Source organism: Scyliorhinus canicula, chromosome 10 (assembly GCF_902713615.1).
Source record: "Scyliorhinus canicula chromosome 10, sScyCan1.1, whole genome shotgun sequence".
Lineage (NCBI taxonomy): Eukaryota > Metazoa > Chordata > Chondrichthyes > Carcharhiniformes > Scyliorhinidae > Scyliorhinus > Scyliorhinus canicula.
The window spans coordinates 25,893,297-25,916,451 of record NC_052155.1 but is presented as its reverse complement, the minus strand read 5'-3'; the positions used below and the strand labels follow the sequence as shown (position 1 = coordinate 25,916,451).

General features: G+C 46.3%; 1 protein-coding gene across 13 annotated transcripts in view; it reads left to right on the top strand.

Moving 5' to 3' along the window:
- Positions 1–22,926, top strand: part of LOC119972287 (focal adhesion kinase 1) — a 585,346-nt gene extending 562,420 nt beyond the window's left edge. For 6 of the 13 annotated variants that reach the window (XM_038808746.1, XM_038808742.1, XM_038808740.1 and 3 more), the window contains 4 exons: positions 93–101; positions 7,777–7,932; positions 9,654–9,734; positions 21,901–22,926. In XM_038808746.1, the coding sequence (XP_038664674.1) occupies positions 93–101; positions 7,777–7,932; positions 9,654–9,734; positions 21,901–22,116 (462 nt within the window). In that variant the 3' untranslated portion in view covers positions 22,117–22,926. The remainder of the gene's footprint in view (positions 1–92; positions 102–7,776; positions 7,933–9,653; positions 9,735–21,900) is intronic. The other 7 variants (XM_038808747.1, XM_038808744.1, XM_038808741.1 and 4 more) reach the window with 2 other exon arrangements.
- The last annotated feature ends 229 nt before the right edge of the window (positions 22,927–23,155 follow it).

The following is a 23,155-nucleotide window of genomic DNA, read 5'->3' as shown; positions in this document are numbered from 1 at the left end:
TATTGGTTTGCTTGCTGCATTTTTAATGATTGTTTTCCTTTTTTTTCCCTTTTGGTAAATTTCTTTAAACTTCACATTGTGTTCACCACTAGCCATGGAGGGTAAGCAAATAATATGTGTATTTCTTTCTTTTTAATTTTTGTCTAACTTGTAATTATCATATCTGTTCCTTCAAGGTGACATGAAAAGGGCTGTATAATTGCAACATGTTTCTTTGAGAACAGTTAGACATTTAAATTGTTATAACAGAAGTGCACTTTCCCACAGATTCTACGCTTGAATGTATAAGGATTTTAAAAAGACTTGTTCATAGACACATACAACACAAGGAAACCATTCAGTCCATCGCATATGCATTTGCTCTTTGAGAGGGCTGTCCAAGTAGTCCCATTCCTCTGCCCTTTCCCCAAAATCCTGGAAATTGCTTTATTTCAAATATATATCCAATTCCCTTTTGAAAGTTGCTATTAAATCTACTTCCACTGTCCTTTCCAGCAGTTCATTCCAGCTGGTTGAAGGACAGGATGGGAAAGATTAATTTTGGTTCAATTAATTGCACACTTTTGGTTTCAGTAAAGCTTTCACATTTAAAATTATTGTAATATGACATTATATGGTCGGTGTAAAAATTTGTGCAATACCACCATTGAAATTCAAACAGCTATATTAAAATCCTAGATGTCTGAAAATTAATAGCCAAACGAGAAGCAAATTATGCTAATTTGACAATTAGCAATTGGGATTGTGACCTCAAGACTAAAATTTTGTAATGAAATTGGTGATGAATACTGAACACATCAAAGCAGGAATTTACGTTCGTTACTGCTGGTGCTCTTGAGCATTGGCGATTGTCATGTGACTCTTGATTTTGCATTTCAATCACAGGAGAATGTAATACTATATCAGTTCATCTGTGAGTTATTTTTCGGGTGCCCAGTGAGGACAGAGAAACTTCAATCCATAGAATCCCTACAGTGCAGAAGGGGGCCATTTGGCCCGTCGAGTCTATACTGACCCTCCGAAAGAGCACTCAACCTAGGCCCACTCCCTCGCCCTATCCCCTTAATCCCATGCTTTGATCATGGCTAATCCTCCTGACCTGCACATCTTTGGACTGTGGGAGGAAACCGGAGCACCCGAGGAAACGTACGAGGTTATGGGGAGAACGTATAAACTCCACACAGTCACCCAAGGCCGCAATTGAACCCGGGTCCACTGGCGCTGTGTCTTCTTGTTAGTTTGCGACTATTACAGCTTGATCTGCACAGCAATCATGGTTTTGGTTGCAGGAACTTTACATTCCTCCCAGATGGGGTGATTGGTCATGGACCAAAAAAATGGAGCAATGATAAGACTCAGAACAAATTGTTATTTTGGTAATCAGCAAAGAAAAGATTATTTGCCTTTACTTCGTGTGCAGAACAATTCTATTGTATATTAATCATGCTCCATATTTCCACTTCAAATAAAACATTGACTAAGTGCAAGTTATAACATTTTCAGGTGATTATAACCTTGCCTTTTGACTAAACTTTGCACTCATTGACCCTCTTCTCATCAGATACATTGAAAGTAGGCATGTTTAGAACTATCATTGGTCTTTGTTTCTTTTAAGTAGTTGTTGAACACTTCCATAAATTAAAAACGGTATTTTAGGAATGCAGAATATTTTGCTTTGGTGCAATCTTGTATTATTCAGTCTCCACCTCATCCATGTCACTTGGAATGGTTAGATATTTGTGAAGTAGAAAGTATAATTAACCAATTAAATTGTCTGTTTCATAACTGAAGCAGCTCAAAGATCATTCGCTTGTCTCCTTGGCATTTTTGTTCAAGCTTTACTTGTACCACAAAGGACTGGTCAAAGAGAGAGACCGAGACAAAGTAAATTGACTAAAAAATTAATACATTTGGGATTTTCACCAAATTTGACTCGTAATTTCCTTTCTTCCTGCTATAGGTTCAAAAACAGACCTGCTCTGAACAGCCAAATTCTGACTTTTTTTCCTGTACTTGAATACTACATTGTTACAGTAGCTGCCTTGTCCCTCATAGGCGAACTGAAAACTATAACAGCAGATTAGGATGTAGTTATGAACAGTGACATTGCAATTTCGAGTTTATTTTCTCTTTTTATTAAATTTAGAGTACCCAATTAATTTCTTCCAATTAAGGGGCAATTTAGCATAGCCAATCCACCTACCCTGCACATCTTTGGGTTGTGGGGGCAAAACCCACGCAAACACGCGGAGAATGTGCAAACTCCACACGGATAGTGACCCAGAACCGGGATCGAACCTGGGACCTCAGTGCCATGAAGCAGCAGTGTTAACCACTGCGCCACTGTGCTGCCACGCAATCTCAAGTTAATGTATCATTGCAGTTAAACTCGAAGTCCCAAAGAATCCCTACAATATAGAAGGAGGCCATTCAGCCCATTGAGTTTGCACCAACTCTATGAAAGAATACCCAACCTAGACCCACTCTCCTGTGCTATCTCTGTAACCTCACCTAAACTGCATGTCTTTTGACACTAAAGGGCAATTTAGCATGGCCAATCCACCTAACCTGCACACCTTCAGACTTGGAAAGAAACCGGAGGAAACCCACGCAGACACAGGGAAAATGTACAAACTCCACATAGACAGTGCCCAAGGCAGGAATCAAACCCAGATCCCTGGTGCTGAGAGGCAGCAGTGCTAACCACTAAGTATAACTGACACACCTTTTTTAAAAATTGTTATGGCTGTAACTTGATTCATCAAAGGCTGTAACTTTTCAGCATATCAACAGTTGTCACATACATGTGATCATAGCACAACTGTACACTTTTTTGAAGACAAATACTATAAAAGGCAAAACAATTTCATATTGCTTTAAGTCGACAGCTTCTCAGATATTGGGCGGAATTCTCCGACCCCACGCAAGGTCGGAGAACCGCCCGGGGCCGGCGTAAATCCCGCCCCCGCCGTGGCCGGAAGTCTCTGCCACCCGAGAATTGGCAGGAGCGGGAATCGCGCCCCGCCGATTAGCGTGCCCCCCGCGGCGATTCTCCGACCCGCAATGGGCCGAAGTCCCACCACTGACAGGCCAATCCCGCCGACGTGGTTTCAACCACCTCTGGTGGCGGCACCAGCGGGCCCCCGGGGTCCTGGGGGGGGCGCGGGGCGATCGGACCCCGGGGGGTTCCCCCACAGTGGCCTGGTCCGCGATCGGGGCCCGCCAATTGGCGGACGGGCCAGTGCCGTGGGGGCACTCTTCTGCTGCTGCCATGGCCTCCACCATGGCAGAGGCAGAAGAGACATCCCCTACCGCGCATGCGCCGGTGGTGACATCAGCAGCCGCTGACACAGCGCCGCATGCGCAAACCGGCAAAGGCCTTTCGGCCAGCCCCGACACCGGGCAGCGTAGCTCCAAAGGCCGTTGGCACCGGTTTTGGCACCAGTCGACATGGCGCCAACCACTCCGGCGCGGGCTTAGCCCCTAACGGTGCGCAGAATTCCACACCTTTGCGGAGGCCCGACGGCGGAGTGGTTGGCCCCACTCCGCTACGCCGGGACCCCCCGCCCCGCCGGGTAGGGGAGAATCCCGGCCATTGTGTATTTCCTTATCATGTGTTTGTGCAACTTTTTAAAATAATCTCCATAAAGCATCTTTTATTATTTAATCTCCAAACCCAAAGGGAATTTGCAGCAGCAATCTGTCACCATAGGACAAACATGTCATATGTAACTCATAAATCCGAAATAGCCAGAAGATTCTATGCTCCATATAACTTGTAGAATATAACTTTACCAAATATTGTGCAAATATATCTCACCACAAGTGAAATAAACAGGGAAATTGAACTTTTAATGAAAAGTTAAGAGACGAGTTTTGGCATTATTTTCACAGAAAAAGAATACTCCCTTTTCTAGTCACCTTCTGATCTGACAACTAAACAATAATTTGTGTATATAACAACACATATTCAACTTAATCACTTGTGTGGTCGTAATCACCTTTTACTAATCTGTTTTAAATTGATTTTAAATCACTTACACGGTAAAATACTATTATAAATGTTCTGTGGCCTTGTTTTGATGAATTGATGGTAGAATCTTCTTTTTTTAATGTATTTTATGACAAACATGTATCAAAACAGGTTACAGCAAATAAACACCCCGGGAAACATACTTTCCAGCAATCAACTATACAGTCTGTCCAAGCTTTATCCCTTTTTCAAACCCCCCCCCCCCCCCCCCCCCCCCCCCCAAGCGACGAATAGCTCCTCGAACATGGTCAATAACATCCCCCACATAGAGAATCATAGAATTTACAGTGCAGACAGAGGCCATTCGGCCAATTGAGGCTGCACCGGTCCTTAGAAAGTGCACCCTACCTAAGTCCACACCTCCACCCTATCCAAACCGCTACCCCCAGTGGCGATGCCGACTGCCACTCCAGTGCAATCTGCCGCCGTGCAATCAGAGATGCAAAGACCACGACATCGGCCTTCCTCCTATCCATGAGCTCCGGCTTCTCTGAAACCCCAAACATCGCCACCAAAGGGTCCGGGTCCTCCACCTCCTCCACTTTCCCGCCTAAAATCTTCCCAATTTTTCACAACCACAAAACATGTGCGCTTGATTCGCTGGCCCCTACCCACACCTCTCACACTCATCTGCTGCCACCTGAAAGAACCACTCATTCTCGCCCGAGTCATATGCACCCTGTGCACCACCTTAAACTGTATCAGGCTAATTTTTTCACAAGCCGAGGTCCCATTTACCTTACGTAGTGCCTCACTTCATACTTCCCAATTGATCTCCCCTCCCCTTCCCATGTCTCCTTGATCTTCACCACCCGCTCGCCTCCCTGCTCCCCCAGCCACTTGTATATATCCCCAATTCTTCCCTCCCCTTTCACATCCGCAAGCAGCAGTCGCTCGAGCAGGGTGTATCCTGGCAACTTAGGGGACCTGCTCCAGACATTTCGTGCAAAGTCCCTAACCGGCAGATACCTCATTGCTGGTATAATCTGTTATTTAAATGAGATTCCATGTGCAGCGAACTAAAATGCAACTAAGGAATGAATTATGCATGTGGGCTCAGTAGATATTTTGCAAGTTTTTTTTTGGCCTGCTACAGAGCTCAGGATGGTTGATTTGAACATTTGCTTAGTTATGTATAATGAAATAAACTGTTCCACTTTTACTTAACCAGTTTGTATAGAAGAGTCGCATCATAGTGAATTCATCATTTGAGACTACTTGCTGTGCATAAGCACATGGTTATGAGTTTTCTCTAGAGATATGGTGGGACAGAGGCTTCTTCATTTTATTAAATTTGTCTGTTTATATTTTGTTCTTGCTTAACCTTTCTTACCCATTTGTCTCACTATTTACATTAATAGAAGCTAAAGACCTTTCCTTTACATGTCTGTTCTGCATAGAAAAATTCTAAATTGTCAACCAATCTATCTACCTACACGTCTCCAATAAAGATGCACTGTTCTAGTACAGATCATAATAAAAGTTATCAGTCAGTGAGAAACTGGGTGGAGCAGTAGAAAATTTTCCCAACTTCTGTTGAAGTTCAGTCCAACCCAGAGATGAAGGTGATGTTGAGGTTGTGAGAGTCTTCTATGAAAAGCAATTTGGCTGACTGTTTTGTTGCAAATTCAGAAGAACAATGCCCATATTTTTAGAACTCAGTGGTACTAAATTTCTGGCTTTACTCAGTGCGGCATTAAGAATAGCTGCTTGGGAAATTTAAGAATTAGTCTGGTCACTGCATGGAGATTGAAGTTGAAGCAAACTGCTGGCACAGAGTATAGGGGATCTCTTCTCTGCAACTGACTCTGATGCCCTCAATTCAAGAACGGTTATTGCTCCTGGCACTTGGTGCTAAACATTATACGAGGATTCAATTTTCCACCTTACATTTATTTATTTTTTAATAAATTTAGAGTACCCAATTATTTTTTACCAATTAAGGGGCAAGTTAGAGTGGCCAGTTTCCTAACCTGCACATCTTTGGGTAGTGGGGCTGAAACCCACGCAGACACGGGGAGAATGTGCAAACTCCACAAAGACAGCAACCCATTTATGAGCAGAAAACCCCCACCATAAGGTTAATTATTTATTTTTTTAAATCAAGTTTTTACATTATTTATGGAATACTCTTCTACACTCTTACACATGGTCTATAGCCAAATTTGCCGATGACAGTAAAATAGGAGGGACAACACTTGGAGTACTGTGTACAGTTTTGGTCCCTTATTTGAGGAGGGATGTAATTGCATTAGAGGTTGTTCAAAGGATGATTCAATGGATGAGGAATTTGCCTTATGAAGAGAGATTGAGTAGTTTGGGCCTATATTCTCTCAAGTTTAGATGAATGAGAGGATATCCAATTGAGGTATCTCAGATGATAAACAGTATTGACAAAGTAGAACTTGAGGGGATGCTTCCTTTTGAGGGGCAATCTAGAACGAGAGGCAATACTTTTAAGATCAGGGATAGATTTAAAGCAGATTTGAAACAGATAGAAGAAACTGCTTCTCTCAAAGGGTGGTGAATCTGTGGAATTCACTACCCCAGAGTGCAGTGGATGCTGGGACATTGATAAAATTTCAGGAGGAGATAGACAGATTGTTAATTAGTAATGGGTTTGCACATTCTCCCCATGTCTGTGTGGGTTTCACCCCCACAACCCAAAGATATGCAGGTTAAGTGGATTGGCCAAGCTAAATTGCCCCTTAATTGGAAGAAAAAGTAATTAGGTACTCTAAATATATAAAAATAAATTAGTAATAGGTTGAAGGGTGATGGAGAACGGACAGGAAAGTGGACTTAAGGCTGAGAAGAGTTCAGCCATGATCGTATTGAATAGTGACGAGAGGCTGAATTGCCTACTCCTACTTCTGAGTTATTCATTATCTTTCACGAAACTAAAAAGTCACCCTTTTTGTCAGCTTATCTGAGACTTTACCTAATGCTCACTATGTTAAGGGTTACATTTTTTAAATCGATAAGTTAGAAAGTTAATGTTATTTAAGCCTACAAATTGTAAGAATTCCCATTTATTTAAAAAGTCACCTTCCTAGTTTTGGTTCAGTTTTGGTGAAACTGTTAAAAGTATTTTTTTGTTTCAATTCAACAAAATGTAAAACGTTTTATGTAAAATGTACCAAAATAATATGGAACTGATTTCTGTAAAAACCCTGATTTTTAGCTTACAATGGATCTACAAGTAGCGTGCAATACCAAGTGCATTTGGTTTAACTTCGAAACATTGATGCACTTTTTCAAATGAATGGGTACTGTATTTTGAGAATAATATATTCTTGAGAGCGATGAATATAATCTCATTGAGAGGATACGGTGCTGTTGGTTATGTGAGCAATGCTGAAGAGGTATGCAATGAACAAATAAACCCCATAGTTAAATTGCAACCTTGAAATTGTGTTCCTGTTATTAGTTTTGCTTGGAGGGCAGCCTTTGTAGTTTTGTGGAGTCTGTGCCCCAACACGCTTTGTTACAAAGGCTAACTGACAGCTCCTTGATGTGTGAAAATGTTCACACTAGAGGCTAACCATTGTGACATTGTCAAGAAATGAAATGCAGTCAGCAGCTTAGAATTCTTTTGTCCGGTATATGCTATGAATCAATAATATTCTTTGATTCTCATGAAGCTGAGGAGATTTATATACCTGACAACCAGTGATGATATGGTGTCATTTGAAGAAGTGAAGTATACTATGATGCTAACCAGCTTGATTCTTGTAATCCAGATTCAACCACAAGAAATAAGCCCTCCACCCACCGCTAACCTGGACCGTTCCAACGATAAAGTGTATGAAAATGTAACTGGATTGGTGAAGGCAGTTATAGAAATGTCTAGTAAAATCCAACCAGCACCTCCAGAGGAATACATACCAATGGTCAAGGTGAGAGGTGCTTTTAAATGTGGTACTGTGGATACCTTCACACTTGCAGTCAGCACTATAGGGCGCGATTCTCCGCAAATGCGGCGAATCGTAAAGGCTGCCGTGAAACTGGCCGTGTTTCGCGGCAGCCTCCCGGGACCCGATTCTCTCCCCCGGGCGGGGTTAGCAGCGGGGCCCCGTGAAGCACGGCATCGCGGCCTTAGCGACCGTCGCTAAGTCCGCGCGCCAAGCGTCACGCCGGCTGACGCGCACGATGACGTCAGCCGCGCATGTGCGGGTCCGTCAGAGGCGGCCGAGGGAGTGCGTCGTTACTGACACACTGCCCGTGATCGGTGGGCACCGATCGCGGGCCCATGCCCCCCTTGGCACGGCCGTGGTACTGCCGTGCCAATCGGGGCCCTGGATGCCCAGAACGGGCATGTTGCGGCCGTTTTTACGACGGCAGCAAGCAGGTGTGTTTGCTGCCGTAAAAATGGCCGTTAAAGCCTGGGAACTCGGCCCATCGGCCTGGGGAGAATCGCTGTTCGCCATAAAAAACGGCGAGCAGCGATTCGTGTCGTGGGGCGGCCGTGGGGGGGGAGAATAGCGGGAGGGCGTGAAAAATGTCGGGGACGCCCTCCCGCTATTCTCCGACCCGTCGTGGGCAGCAGAGAATCTCGCCCTTTGGAAAAAAGTACGAACAAGCATGATTGATGAGCACAAAACAATTTGACACTGCCCTTTCACCTCTGGAATCAAATCAAACACAGACTGATGGTTGGAAGCCATCTGTTAACTGTAAGGGTCCTATGTGAAATAGATTTGGACATTCCCAAATGAGCACAAAACCACACTTAATTAGCACTAAATTGACAGTCATACTTGGAAAGACATGAAAATGTCCCATACATTTTAAAAGCAAGAAGTTAAAATAGCCCAAGCCACTTTGATGGAGATAGATGTGAAATTATTTTAAAGAGGATTAGAACATTAAAAGCAGAAATTGATGGGGTTGTAGACCAATCCAATGTCATCCATCTCCAAGTTGCCTGCCAAGTGTCCTGTTCTCAGACTTTTGCTAGTGCACCCCTTCTAACCTCACGGCTGTATGAAGATAAATCCAAAAAAGGGGTTTCTGATTTAATTCATTTGGCAGGAAGCCTAACTTTCTTTTTCATGTCAAAACCCACTCAACTCCCAAAGTTTGTGAGACTTTATATATTGAACTGTATGTTGAGACGGATCAAGGCAGTTAAGTGCTCTTCAGTAAAATGTGGGATTTGTACTCGCTCACTTGTAAAATTATTGATGTGAGTACAAATTTTCCATTTCCAGAAACCACGAGACTTTGGTGGTTGTGTAAGTTTCCCAGCGTAGTGAAATTGTTTCCGTTAACATACTGTCCAAACTTAATGCCATTCTCAAAGTGGATTGATAAATAACCATGTAAGACCAGCTTGCTACCATGAGTAGAAAGGGCTTCTGCAGTTGTTTCGTCACAGCTCACAATGGTGAATAACAATTAATATGAGATAAGCTAAAAAGAAATGTTTGGGAATGTCACATATAAGTGATGTTTGAAGAACAAAATGTTTTTTGGATCATGTTCTCCCATATGCCACTCAATTTCACTAAATTTGAACTAACTAGGATAAAGAAGTGCGAGTCTTCCTGTTCATGTCTTGTACTAAATTGGTCAGTGTGTTGTCAACAGTGCTTTGATTCTACTAATGTGTTCTCAGGAGGTTGGTTTGGCATTAAGAACTTTATTGGCGACAGTGGATGAAACCATTCCTTCACTCCCAGCAAGCACCCATAGAGAGGTAAGCAAATTGCCTTTGACTGATCAAATTGATTGCTACCCACAAATTAACACTAACGAGTTGATGAGTAAATCTTGTGTATAATACATGAAATGAAAATGAGAACATCTGAGCTCACTTCTTGTCCGTGTATTCATTATAATTTCGTACATGAAGATTTTTTTTTAAATTTAGTGTACCTAATTCATTTTTTCCAATTAAGGGGCAATTCAGCGTGGCCAATCCACCTACCCTGCACATTTTTGGGTTGTGGGGGCGAAACCCACGCAAATACGGGGCGAATGTGCAAACTCCACACGGACAGTGACCCAGAGCTGGGATCAAACCTGGGACCTCGGCGCCGTGAGGCCGCAGTGCTAACCCACTGCGCCACCGTGCTAACCTACTGCGCCACCGTGCTGCCCTCTACATCAAGATTTATAATGGAAACTGCCTGTGTAAACGTGCTAAACTATAACTACGTGCTCTATTCCACCATCTCACCACTGCAGGGCAAAAGTGCGGTAGCACCATCTGAGGGAAGCTTTAATTGTACCACTGAGGGCTTAACAGCTGGCTTGTAAAGCAGAACAGTGCCAGCAGCGCGGGTTCAATTCCCGTACCAGCCTCCCAAAACAGGCGCCGGAATGTGGAGACTAGGGACTTTTCACAGTAAATTCATTGAAGCCTACTTGTGACAATAAGCCATTATTATTATGTAGCCATTAAGATTGTGACAATAGCTTTTCTAATGGGAATTTAAAATCAAAGAATTACCACACTCTTGGAATTTATCAATGAATCGAATTCTATGAAAAATACTATAGCACAAAAGACCTGCTCATATGTTTAAAAACAGTCAATTACATATCACAGTACACATGACAATGACAATCGCTTATTGTCACGATTAGGCTTGGGAGTCAGGATAAATATATGAAGACACTAAATCAGAAGGGAAACCTGCCTGTTGACACGACCACATGACGATTTTCTCAATGTGGGCTAAAAATGTATATGTGTTTGTATGCAACCCCCTTTAACTTGAGTGATTCAACTTAAAAATAACCTCAGTTAATCTTTAGTCTTAAATAAGATAAAGGTTATGATGTGACCATCAATTCACTAGAGACACGATTGGAAGTAAACAGTGGTTTTAATAGTCTTACAACTGAGCCAGCCTGCGACCAGAGGAACTGAGAGCAGGGCTTACGGCTGCAGCACATTATACTTCCGGTAGTGGGAGGGGCCATGGGCGGAGCCAAGGGTGGAGCCCTGTACATGCTTCTCATCTCCCCCTATGGGCAGAGCCACGCAACGGCTCACATACAGAGACCACAAGGACATAATACAATGCAATGCAATACAGTGTGAATTACAGTGCAGTGTAATTCACCACATTCACCCCCTGTAAAAAAATCAAGTCCGGCGGGGGTGACGGGTCTACAAATTGAGCCGGTCCAGTGGCCGAGTCGTCCTTTGGGATCGGTGGAGCACCGGGGTCGCAGCCTCTTCGAGTGGCTGGGTGGTGACGATCGGTGTGGGTATGAGGACGGACTCCGGGGGTGTTTCGGCCCGTGCTTCATTCCTGACCGGTGCGACGGGGGGGGCAGGAAACCTATAGGCACGGGGGTGCCAAGCGTGGGCAGGGAACCTATAGGTGCGGGGGCGCAGGGTGTGGGGGGCTGGGTGGGGTGTAGTGTGAGGGGTACCTCGGCGGTAGTGGTGGATCCTGCAGGCGCCAGGTCCCGGAGGGAAACGGTGTCCTGTCGCCCGTCGGGGAATTCAATAAAGGCGTATTGGGGGTTTGAATGAAGCAGTAGCACTCTCTCCACTAGCGGGTCTGTTTTGTGTGTCCGGACGTGCGTCCGGAGGAGAACCGGGCCCGGTTTCCTCAACCAGGATGGAAGCGAAGCCCCCGTGGTAGTGCCCCTAGAGAAAACAGTCGTTCATGAGGGGTCTGGGTGGTGGCGGTGCATAGGAGGGACCTAATTGCATGGAGCGCGTCGGGGAGGACCTCCTTCCAATGGGAGGGTGGGAGATTCCTGGACCGGAGGGTCAGTAGGACGGTCTTCCAGACCGTCGCATTCTCCCTCTCCACCTGCCCGTTCCCCCTGGGGTTATAGCTGGTAGTCCTGCTCGAGGCGATGCCCTTGTCGAGCAGGTACTGACGCAGCTCGTCAGTCATAAAGGACGAACCCCTGTCTCTGTGTACGTAGCTGGGGAAACCGAACAGGGTGAAGACACTGTGCAGGGCTCTGATGACTGTGTGGGAGGTCATATCGGGGCACGGGATGGTGAAGGGGAAGTGGGAGAACTCATCGATGACATTCAGAAAGTACATATTTCGATTGGTCAAGGGAAGTGGCCCTTTGAAATCGATGCTCAGGCGTTCAAAGGTGCCTTGTCTGGTCTGTAGAAGTGCGGTTTGCACTCCGCGCAGATCGGGCAATCCCTGGTGATGGCTTTGACCTCCTCGGTGGAGAAAGGCAGATTTCGAGCTTTGACGTAGTTGGCGAGCCAGGTGACCCCCGGGTGGCAGAGGTCATTGTGGATAGCCTTCAGGTGGTCACCTTGTGTGCTGGCGCATGTGCCGCGGGACAGGGCATCTGGGGGCTCGTTGAGCTTCCCCGGTCGATATATGATATCGTAATTATAGGTGGAGAGTTCGATCCTCCACCGCAAGATTTTATCATTTTTAATTTTGCCCCTTTGCGAGTTGTCAAACATGAAGTCAACCGATCTTTGGTCGGTGATGAGGGTAAACCTCCTACCTGCGAGGTAGTGCCTCCAGTGCCGTACGGCTTTCACATGGCTTGAGCTTCCTTTTCGACTGAGGAGTGTTGAAGTTCCGAAGCGGAGAGGGTTCGGGAGAAGAAGGCGACTGGTCTCCCTGCCTGATTCAGAGTTACGGCGAGAGCGACCTCTGAGGCATTGCTCTCCATTTGAAAGGAGACGGATTCATCCACCGCCCGCATGGCGGCTTTGGCGATGTCCTCCTTAATGCAGTTGAAGGCCTGGCGGGCCTCAGCCGACAGTGGAAAGAGTGTGGCCTTAAATAGTGGGCGGGCTTTGTCCGCATACTGGGGGACCCACTGGGCATAATAAGAGAAAAATCCCAGGCACCTCTTGAGGGCCCTGGGACTATGAGGGAGAGGGAGTTGTAAGAGGGGGCACATACAGTCCGGGTCGGGGCCCAGGACTCCGTTTTCCACGACATAGCCGAGGATGGCTAGTCTGGTAGTGCGGAAAATGCATTTCTCCGTATTATAGGTGCGATTGAGTTTCTGGGCGGTTTGGAGAAATCGGTGGAGGTTGGCGTCATGATGCTGCTGATCATGGCCGCAGATGGTGACATTGTCCAAGTACGGAAAAGTGGCCCGCAGCCCGTACTGGTCCACCATTCGGTCCATTGTTCGTTGGAACACCGAGACCCCATTCGTGACGCCAAAGGGGACCCGGAGGAAGTGGAAGAGGCAGCCATCTGCCTCTAAAGCTGTGTAGTGGCGGTCCTCCGGGCGGATTGGGAGCTGGTGGTAAGCAGACTTCAGATCCACCGTGGAGAATATGCGGTACTGGCCGATCTGATTAACCATGTCTGCAAATCTGGGGAGGGGGTACGCATCGAGGTGCGTGAACCGGTTAATGGTTTAGCTATAATCAACCACCATTCGGAACTTTTCCTCGGTCTTGACGACCACCACCTGAGCTCCCCAGGGGCTGTTACTGGCCTCTATGACTCCCTCATCTAGGAGCTTTTGGACCTCGGATCTGATAAATACCCTGTCCTGCAGGCTATACCGCCTGCTGCGAATGGCTGCGGGTTTGCAGTTCGAAGTGAGATTAGCGAAGAGTGGAGAGGGGTCGATTTTTAGTGTCGCTAGACTGCAGATAGTGAGTGGAGGTAGAGGTCCGCCAAAGCTGAGTTTGAGGCTCTTGAGATTACATTGGAAGTCGAGTCCAAGTAAGAGTGGGGCGCAGAGGTCGGGGAGTACGTACAGCTGGAAATTAGAGTAGCTGGCGCCCTGAATCGTTAGGGTCGCGACGGTGCGCCCTTGTATGTGTACTGAGTGCGAGCCCGAGGCGAGGGAGATGGTTTGCCGTGCAGGGAAGATAGGGAGCGAACTGCGTACGAAGCTCTCGGTGCTCCCGGAGTCGAAGAGGCACGGTGTCCTGTACCCATTGATTTTAACGGACATCATCAAGCTCTGGAGGTGCTTCAGACGCGACTGGTCCAACGTGACTGCGTTGAGTTGCGAGTAGTCGGCGGCTCGATCAGCTGTGCTGGAGTGGCCCCGTGATGACTGTCCGCGCTTTGGACGTGACTGGTCCAACGTGACTGCGTTGAGTTGCGGGTAGTCGGTGGCTCGATCAGCTGTACTGGAGTGGCCCCGTGATGACTGTCCGCTGAGGTCGTATTCGTCGAGGTGAGGTTCGGTTGATGGCCAAGGTGGCGGCCCCCGTTGATCGCACGTGATGGGTGCTGAAGAAGATGGCGTCCAAGATGGCCACCCCCGTGGATCGCACGTGGCGGGCGGCGAGGAAGATGGCGTCCAAGATGGCCACCCACATGAATCGCACATGGCCGGCCGCGTGGAGGAGGGTTGCCAAGATGGCGGCGCCCATGTGTCACACATGTCGGGTGGGGGCGGAGTCGGCAGACAAGCTGCAGCATTACGGGGTCTGCGGGCCTGTGAGTTTGGGAGGCGAGTGCTCTGGACTGTGGGGGAATTTGGAGTTTTAGATTTTGCGAGACATACTCGGGCAGAGTGTCCTTTGCGACCGCAGCTGGTGCAGGACGCGTTGCAGGCCGGGCAGTGCTGCTGTTGTGGTATTGTGCGAAGCAAATAATGGCATGATGGGAAAACTAGTCAAGTTTCTTGGTATGATGAAATTTAAACTGACTTCGCATAACCTAAGGCACAAATGCAAGCAGCCAAGGTCAACTTGACCCGAAAATCTGCTGACTCTAAACTCGGATAAAACTCAGTCGTCCCACCCCAGAGCAGTCTAAATACACAAGCTAGAAATAGTTCTTTTCGATACTTAAACAAATCTGCTACGTTTCTTAAACATGCGACCAAAAGACAAGATAATGATATGAGACCCCGAGTCCTCCAAAGGTCAGCAAGGTGATGCCAGTTTAATGATTATTACTTATGTTTTACTTTTGATCAAATTCCTGACCAAGCTGTATTCATGTTATCTTGATTCTATAATGTATAAATATTGTCCTATTTGTCTGTACTAGCGCAGACTTGGAAGGGAACCAGCAGTTTGTACTTGACTGCCTTCCGACTCCAAGTCTCAGCCATACTGCTAGCAGTTGTAGTTCGTAAATAAAGCTTAGTTTTGCTTACCTAACGAACCTTGTTTGAATCTTTCTACCACAGTCCAGAAGCGGGGAAAATATTGACTACAACACCGTGGGTGTTGGGGCTGGCCACAAAAATGGCACGCTGGTGCTGTATAGTGGGTGGGTGGCTGCGCGGCGCAGGCCTGTGGCAGTCGCTGGTCAGGGGCCCACGATGGGGTTGCCTGGTCCGCGGGGAATGAGTTCAAACTGTGGAATGCAACCTCCATAGTTGTAGCTAACTCTACCTTGTCCTTCAAGTTCTGGGCCCCTTTTTCAAGCAATCGCTGGCGCACATAGTTAGACCTAAGCCCTGCAACGTATACATCACGTACAGCGAGTTCCATATGTTGGGAGGCTGTTACAGCCTGAAAATTACAGTCCTGAGCAAGGACTTTTAAATCACGCAGAAAGTCTTCTAACGACTCTGCAGGGCGCTGGCGGCGATTCGTGAAAATGTGCCGCGCGTAGACCTCGTTAATCGGTCGAGCATAGCCAGGGCCTCAGTATATGAGGTGGTACAATTTAGTTGCGTAGAGATACGATGGCTCACCTGTGCGTGCAGTAGGCTGAGTTTCTGCTCCTCTGTAGTCTCGGATGTGCTTGATTCAGCCGGGTAGGCCTTGAAAAATCGAAGCCAGTGTAGGAAGATTTCCTTCGCCTCTGCAGCCTGCGGGTCTAGTTCTAGTCGATCAGGTTTGAGGGCTGATTCCATAGTAGTTTTCTTCAAGTTTTCTAAGACTATTAAATTGATGTGACCATCAATTCACTAGAGACACGATTGGAAGTCAATAGTGGTTTTAATAGTCTTACAACTGAGCCAGCCTGCGACCAGAGGAACTGAGAGCAGGGCTTGCGGCTGCAGCACATTATACTTCCGGGAGTGGGAGGGGCCATGGGCGGAGCCAAAGGTGGAGCCCTGTACATGCTCCTCATCTCCCCCTATGGGCAGAGCCGCACAACGGCTCACATACAGAGCCCACAAGGACATAATACAATGCAATGCAATACAGTGTGAAGTACAATACAGTATAATTGACCACAGGTTAGCTTATTACAAAACTACTGCTGGAAGTTACTTTCTAGATGCCTTATTCTGTAACTCCCAATTGCAATTCTGCTAATCTGCTGTTCACAGTTAATTCAGCTCAGAGGTGTGGGCTGGAACTGACTTCCTGAGGTCTTCCAGATTCTCTGCACACTGCCACACAAAATGGCTTCTTACAGCCGCCTTTATACCGTTCAAAAAAGACAAAAATGGCTGCTTGTTCATTTTCAATAAGTCATTGTTAGGAAGTAAATTACACTGAGGTCCTTTAAAGTCCCTTCCTGTTTCCTATCCCCTTAATAGTCAATAGGTTTTCTCACCTTTTAGAAGATGCAGTGGGCATCCCTGGGAGAGTCTTTGCATTTTAATGACTCTTCGTAGCCAGCTCTAGAGATAGAGTCTGACCAGTCTTGAACAAACACAGGAAACTGCGAGGTTGGCTTATCAATATTTCTATTTTGAAACAGAACCTTCAACCCAATTTAAAGGTTTGAAAACAAAAATGTACCTTTAAAACGGTTGTCCCTAAACATAAGAACTAGGAGCAGGAATGAACAATTCAAGCCATTCAAACCTGCTTTGCCATTCAATACAATTATGGCTAATCTCACCTTGGCTTCAATTCCACTTTCCTGCCCGTACTCCATAACCCTTCAACCCATTACTAATTAAAAGTCTGTCCATCTCCTCCTTAAATTTACTAATTGTCCCTGTAAGCATTCACTGCACTCTGGGGTAGTGAATTCCAGAGATTCACGACCGTTTGAGAGAAGTAATTTCTCCTCATCACTGTTTTAAATCTGCTGCCCCGTATCCCTCCCTTATATTCAAACTATGACCTTTCATTCTAGATTGCCCCACAAGAGGAAACATCCTCTCTATGTCTACGTTGTCAGTACCTTTTATACCTCAATTTGATCTCCCCTCATTCTTCTAAACTTGAGAGAGTATACGCCTAACGTGCTGAAGCTCTCTTCATAAGACAAAACCCCTTGGCCGGGATTCTCCGAGCCCGCGCCAGGTCAGAGAATCACCAGGGGCGCGGATAATTCCTGCCGCTCCAATGCCGGGCTGCCGTTTCTCTGGCAACCGGAGAAGCAGTGCCCACGTGGTCGCCGTGGCGCCGGTCGGGGGCCGCTGAAATAGGCCCCTGCGGCAATTCTCAACGGGTGACCGGCCGAACTCCCGCCAGCGTGGTTTACATCTGGTACCACCCAGCAGGAGCTCGGGGCCGCGGTCCTGGTGGGAGGGCGGAGGAATCTGACTCCGGGGGGCCTCAGCAGTGGCCAGTCATGCGATCAGGGGCCATCGCGATCTGGGGGGGACCGACCTTACTCCCCGCGGGCCCACTGTGTCGCCATGTTGGCGACGGCCGTGCAGTCTGGACAGCAGGACCCCGCCGGCAGCCAGAGCTGCGGGACACACGCCGGGGCCCTGCTAGCCCCCTGGAAAACGGAGAATCAACCCGGACTTTCGATGAAAAGGTCCGGAGTGATTCTCGCCCGTTTTCCGGTAGGCGTGGGGACTTAGTTCCCAAAAGGAAGAATCCCGGCCATTATCTCTAGAATCAATCTAGTGAACCTCCTCTGAACTGCCTCCAATGCAACTACATCCTCCGAATGGACCAGAACTGTACACAGTACTCCAGGTGCAGTCTCACCAAAGCCCTGTAGAGTTGCAACAACAATTGCCTACTTTTATACTCTATTTTTATAGCCAGAAATGCCAAAATTCCATTTGCCTTACTTATTACCTGCTGTACTTGTATACAGGTTTTCTGCAATTCTGCGATTGCTCTGCACCGCAGCACCTCGATGTTTCTCTCCATTTAGATAATAAATTGCCTTTCCATTTTTCCAACCAAAGTGGATAACCTCACACTTATCCATATTAAACTCTGTCTGCCACATTTTGGCCAACCCATCCATATCCATTTGTAAATTTCTTATTTCCTCATTGCAACTTATTGCCACACTTATTTTAGTGTAATCAGCAAATTTGGCTATTGTACCTTCGATCCCTGCATCCAAGTTGTTAATATAGATCGGGTGGCGTGGTTAGCACTGTTGCTTCACAGTGCCAGGGACCCAGGTTCGATTCCCGGCTGGGTCACTGCCTGTGCGGAGTCTGCACGTTCTCCCCGTGTCTGCGTGAGTTTCCTCCGGATGCTCCTGTTTCCTCCCACAAGTCCTGAAAGACATTCTGAATTCTTCCTCTGAAATGAAAAAATGAAAATCGCTTATTGTCACGAGTAGGCTTCAATGAAGTTACTGTGAAAAACTCATAGTCGCCACATTCCGGCGCCTGTCCGGGGAGGCTGGTACGGGAATCGAACCATGCTGGTGGCCTGCCTTGGTCTGCTTTAAAAGCCAGCGATTTAGCAATTTAGCGACGGTCGCTAAGGCCGCGATGCCGTGCTTCACGGGGCCCCGCTGCTAACCCCGCCCGGGGGGGGGAGAATCGGGTCCCGGGAGGCTGCCGCGAAACACGGCCAGTTTTCAGTGGTAAAACTGCTTATAAAACTTCACAGGAAAGCCATCCGGCCCCGGGGCCTTCCCCGATTGTATTCCCTGATACTATCCATCACTTCCCTCAGCCCAAACAGTTCCTCAAATGCCTGCCTCTTCCCCTCTCCAGCTCTGGGAACTCCAACCTTTCCAGAAACTGCCCCATAGCACCCATCTCTCCACCCGTCTTAGCCTTATACAACTAATCATAGTAATAATAATTATTATTATAATAACCTTTTATTGTCACAAGTATGAAATTACTGTGAAAAGCCCCTAGTTGCCACATTCTGAGGGCATCAAGGTAACACAGTGGTTAGCACAATTGCTTCACAGCTCCAAGGTCTCAGGTTCGATTCCCGGCTTGGGTCACTGTGAGGAGTCTGCACGTTCTCCCCGTGTCTGCGTGGGTTTCCTCCGGGTGCTCCGGTTTCCTCCCACAGTCCAAAGATGTGCAGGTTAGGTGGATTGGCCATGCTAAATTGCCCTTAGTGTCCAAAATTGTCCTTCGTGTTGGGTGGGGTTACTGGGTTATGGGGATAGGGTGGGGGTGTGGGCTTGGGTAGGGTGCTCTTTCCAAGAGCTGGTGCAGACCCGATGGGCCGAATAGCCTCCTTCTGCACTGTAACCTCTATGATGATTCCTGCACCTGTTCGGGGAGGCTGGTACGGGAATTGAACCCGCGCTGCTGACAATGTTCTGCATCACAAACCAGCTGAGCTAAACCCCTAAGCATCTTGTTTATCTTTTCCAGCTCCTACACTACATTCCCTTTCTCCACCTTCACCTTTAAGATCTCCCGAGACTCTGAATGCCGCTGTAATTGGTGAGCCAACAAACGACTCACTTTCCCTCCATACAAGTTTAGCACAGGGCTAAATAGCTGGCTTTTAAAGCAGACCAGCAGCACGGTTCAATTCCCGTACCAGCCTCCCCGAACAGGCGCCGGAATGTGGTGACTAGGGGCTTTTCACAGTAACTTCATTGAAGCCTACTTGTGACAATAAGTGATTTTCATTTTTCATACTGCACCGTTTCGCCCTCCACAGCTGTCCACCGCCTTGCCCGTCATCAATCTGTCAAACTGCTTCTGCAACCTCTTGCTCTCCACCAACAACTCCTGCGTTGGGGTCACGAATATCTCCTATCCACTTCGACTACCTCCTCTACAGCCGCCTATCTCCTCCTATCTCTAAGAACCTTGGTTAACTAACAGAAAGCAAAGAGTGGGGATAAATGGCTGTTTTTCTTGGCAATCAGTGGCTTGTGGTGTGCCTCAGGTATCACTGTTGGAACCACAATTATTTACCACTTACATAGATGATTTGGAATTGGGTCCAAGTTCTATGTGTCAAAGTTCACAGATAACACTAAGATGAGTGGTAGAGCCAAGTGTGCAGAGGACACTGAAAGTCTGCAGAGGGATATAGATTGTGTAAATGAGTGGGCAAGGGTCTGGCAGATGGAGTTCAATGTTGGTAAATGTGAGGTCATCATTTTGGTAGGAATAACTGCAAATTATGCTGCTCTTTATTTAAATGGTAAAAAATTCAGCATACTGCTGTGCAGAGGGACCTGGGTGTCCTTGTGCATGAATCACAAAACATTGGTTTGCAGGTGTAGCAGATAATTAAGGCAAATGGAATTTTGTCCTTCATTGCTAGGGGGATGAGGTTTAAAAGCACGGAGGTTATGTTGAAGCTGTATAGGGTGCTGGTGAGGCCACACCTGGAGCACTGTGTACAGTTTTGGTCTCCTTATGTGAGAAAGGATGTACTGATACTGGAAGAGGAGCAGAGGAGATTCACTAGGTTGATTCTGGAGTTGAGAGGATTGGCTTATGTGGAGAGACTATCATGTGGAGATGCCGCCGTTGGACTGGGGTGAGCACAGTAAGAAGTCTTACAACACCAGGTTAAAGTCCAACATGTTTGTTTCAAACACTAGCTTTCGGAGCACTGCTCCTTCCTCAGGTGAAAGAGGAGAGACTAAGTAGACTATACTCATTGGAATTAGCATCTTTCTGCTCCTGTTTTCTATGTTTCTAACCAAAAGTTATGTAGATTTGCAGCTCACTGTGTAACTCTTTTTGCCTGAACTCTGTGCCTAATTTACTTATCAGGTAGAGGCATGCATCAGGAACTCATCTTTGATTTTCCGGCAGGATTTGGCCTAATTTTTTGAATGAACTTTAAAATCACAGGGTATCATCGATTGTGTAACTCAGGCTCAAGGGCACATAAACAGGCCAGTCGACACATCAGTCCACGATAGTTTTTATGCTCCACTTGAATCTTCTCATATTTTCTCGTGTAAATATACACCGCAACCATCAATTCCCTTCTTCATCATATGTTTGTCTAGTGGCCCCAAAAATGCAGCAATACTACTCATTTCAGTCACTCCCTGTAGTAGCAAGTTCCACATTCGTAACACTTTTTTGTGAAGAGGTTTCCTCTGAATTCTGAATTTCATGATGCCTTTTGTATATATTTTTTTAAATAAATTTAGAGTGCCCAATTATTTTTTTTTCCAATTAAGGAGCAATTTAGCATGGCCAAATCACCTAGTCTGCACATCTTTGGGCTGGAGGGAGTGAGGCCCACGCAGACACAGGGAGAACGTGCAAACTCCACGCAGACAGTGACCCCGGGCCGGGATCAAACCCGGGTCCTCAGTTCCTCAGTGCCGTGAGGCAGCAGTGCTAACCACTGCTCCACCGTGCAGCCCACGCCTTTCGTATATGGATGGGCTCTAGTTATGCTCTTCCCCACAAGAGAAAACATTGGGCAGGATTTTCCATGGCGTGTTTCACCACTATCACTGGGGTTTCCTGTTCTATGCACCATCAAAAAGTTTCATTATTTTTTTTTATTTTAGAGTACCCAATTATTTTTCCAATTAAGGGGCAATTTAGCATGGCCAATCTGCCTACCCTGCACATCTTTGGGTTGTGGGGGTGAAACCCACGCAAACACGGGGAGAATGTGCAAACTCCACACGGGCAGTGACCCAGGGCCGGGATTCGAACCCAGGTCCTCAGCGACATAGGCAGCAATGCTAACCACTGTGCCACCGTGCTGCCCAAGTTTCATAATTTTAGTGACCTCAGTTAGGTCAAATCTTAGTGTTGTGTTTAATGGTGTTTTTTCTTCATATTTTTATTTTCACAAATCAGTTTTTTTATTTGCATATCTGTTAGTTTTATACTATAATAGCACATCAGTATAGCATATTACAAATTATATTCCCACCTCCAATCTTTTTCTTCCTCTATAGATTGAGATGGCGCAAAAGCTATTGAATTCTGACCTCGCGGAATTAATTGGAAAAATGAAGCTGGCCCAACAATATGTGATGACGACCCTCCAGCAGGAATATAAGAAGCAGATGCTGACAGCTGCGCATGCATTGGCCGTGGATGCCAAAAACTTACTGGATGTTATTGACCAATCCAGACTGAAAATGATTGGAGGTCAGCCGAGACCCCTCTAGCCGTCCGAAGCCTGCTCTGGGGGTTCTTGAAATGATCGCGTGATCAAATCTACCACCAGCATGTAGAATCACAAAGAGCCAAAAAAAAAAACTTTATATATCTACATATGTATAAAAAGCAGAGAAAGTACTGTCAAGCCGAGGATTCCGGGACACCCGAGGGCTGAGAATTCTTGCTCCACAGTACAGGAGCTCTAGACTGGAACATACTGAATAGAAACAGGCCAATATTTAGCTGCAATACATCAACCAGGATTTGAACAAAGATGTTATATTTTCAGACTGAAGTCATTTAAGGTAACAAAAAAAAAAACACCTTTCTTCGTTGCACCGCCTCGCGTGGAGAATGGAGGTGCTCCTGTATTTCGACAACACTCTGAAGTGTTAAGTAAAAGACTAGCATGTAGAATAGACCTGAGACTGTACCTTGCTTCAAGCAGAAATACATGCCAGTTTGTTTAGAGAAAACCTGGAACAGATTGCGCTGCATTTGCAGCTGCAGCAGAATCGAGTGCTGTGTATTAATATTTCTTCTACCATTGTTTAACTTCATTTTTTTAATTATTTAAAACGAAAGCCATGATCACAATTAAAAACAAAAATAGTTACTAACCATCTTGTTTCTGGCTTGTTGAGGAGTTTGTTGGGAACAGCCGTAGTGCGCAGGTGTGGTACATTTTTATTTCTATTTTCCATATGTATTACCTGTTCTATGGAACTCCCTCCTTCATTTTGGGGTATAAATTATTCTCAGGAAGAATATAATGAACTGTACAGTTATTTGACCTATTAAAAAGGTGTTAACAAAAAGCACAGCCTTGTAATGTTTCCTGCAGATTATCTGGCATACACCTGCACAGCCTTTACAATTTAAAAAAAATTATATTTAAAACATGGGACTGGTCGACCAGGCCAAAGTTGTGACTGATTTATGAGCTGGTGTCAAAAGATTTGGCCATGGGAGCTTATGAATGCCAACTGGTTCACAAATAGCCTCCGACTGCCTGAGAGGGAAGGGAAAGTGGCCGCACACGTGGAT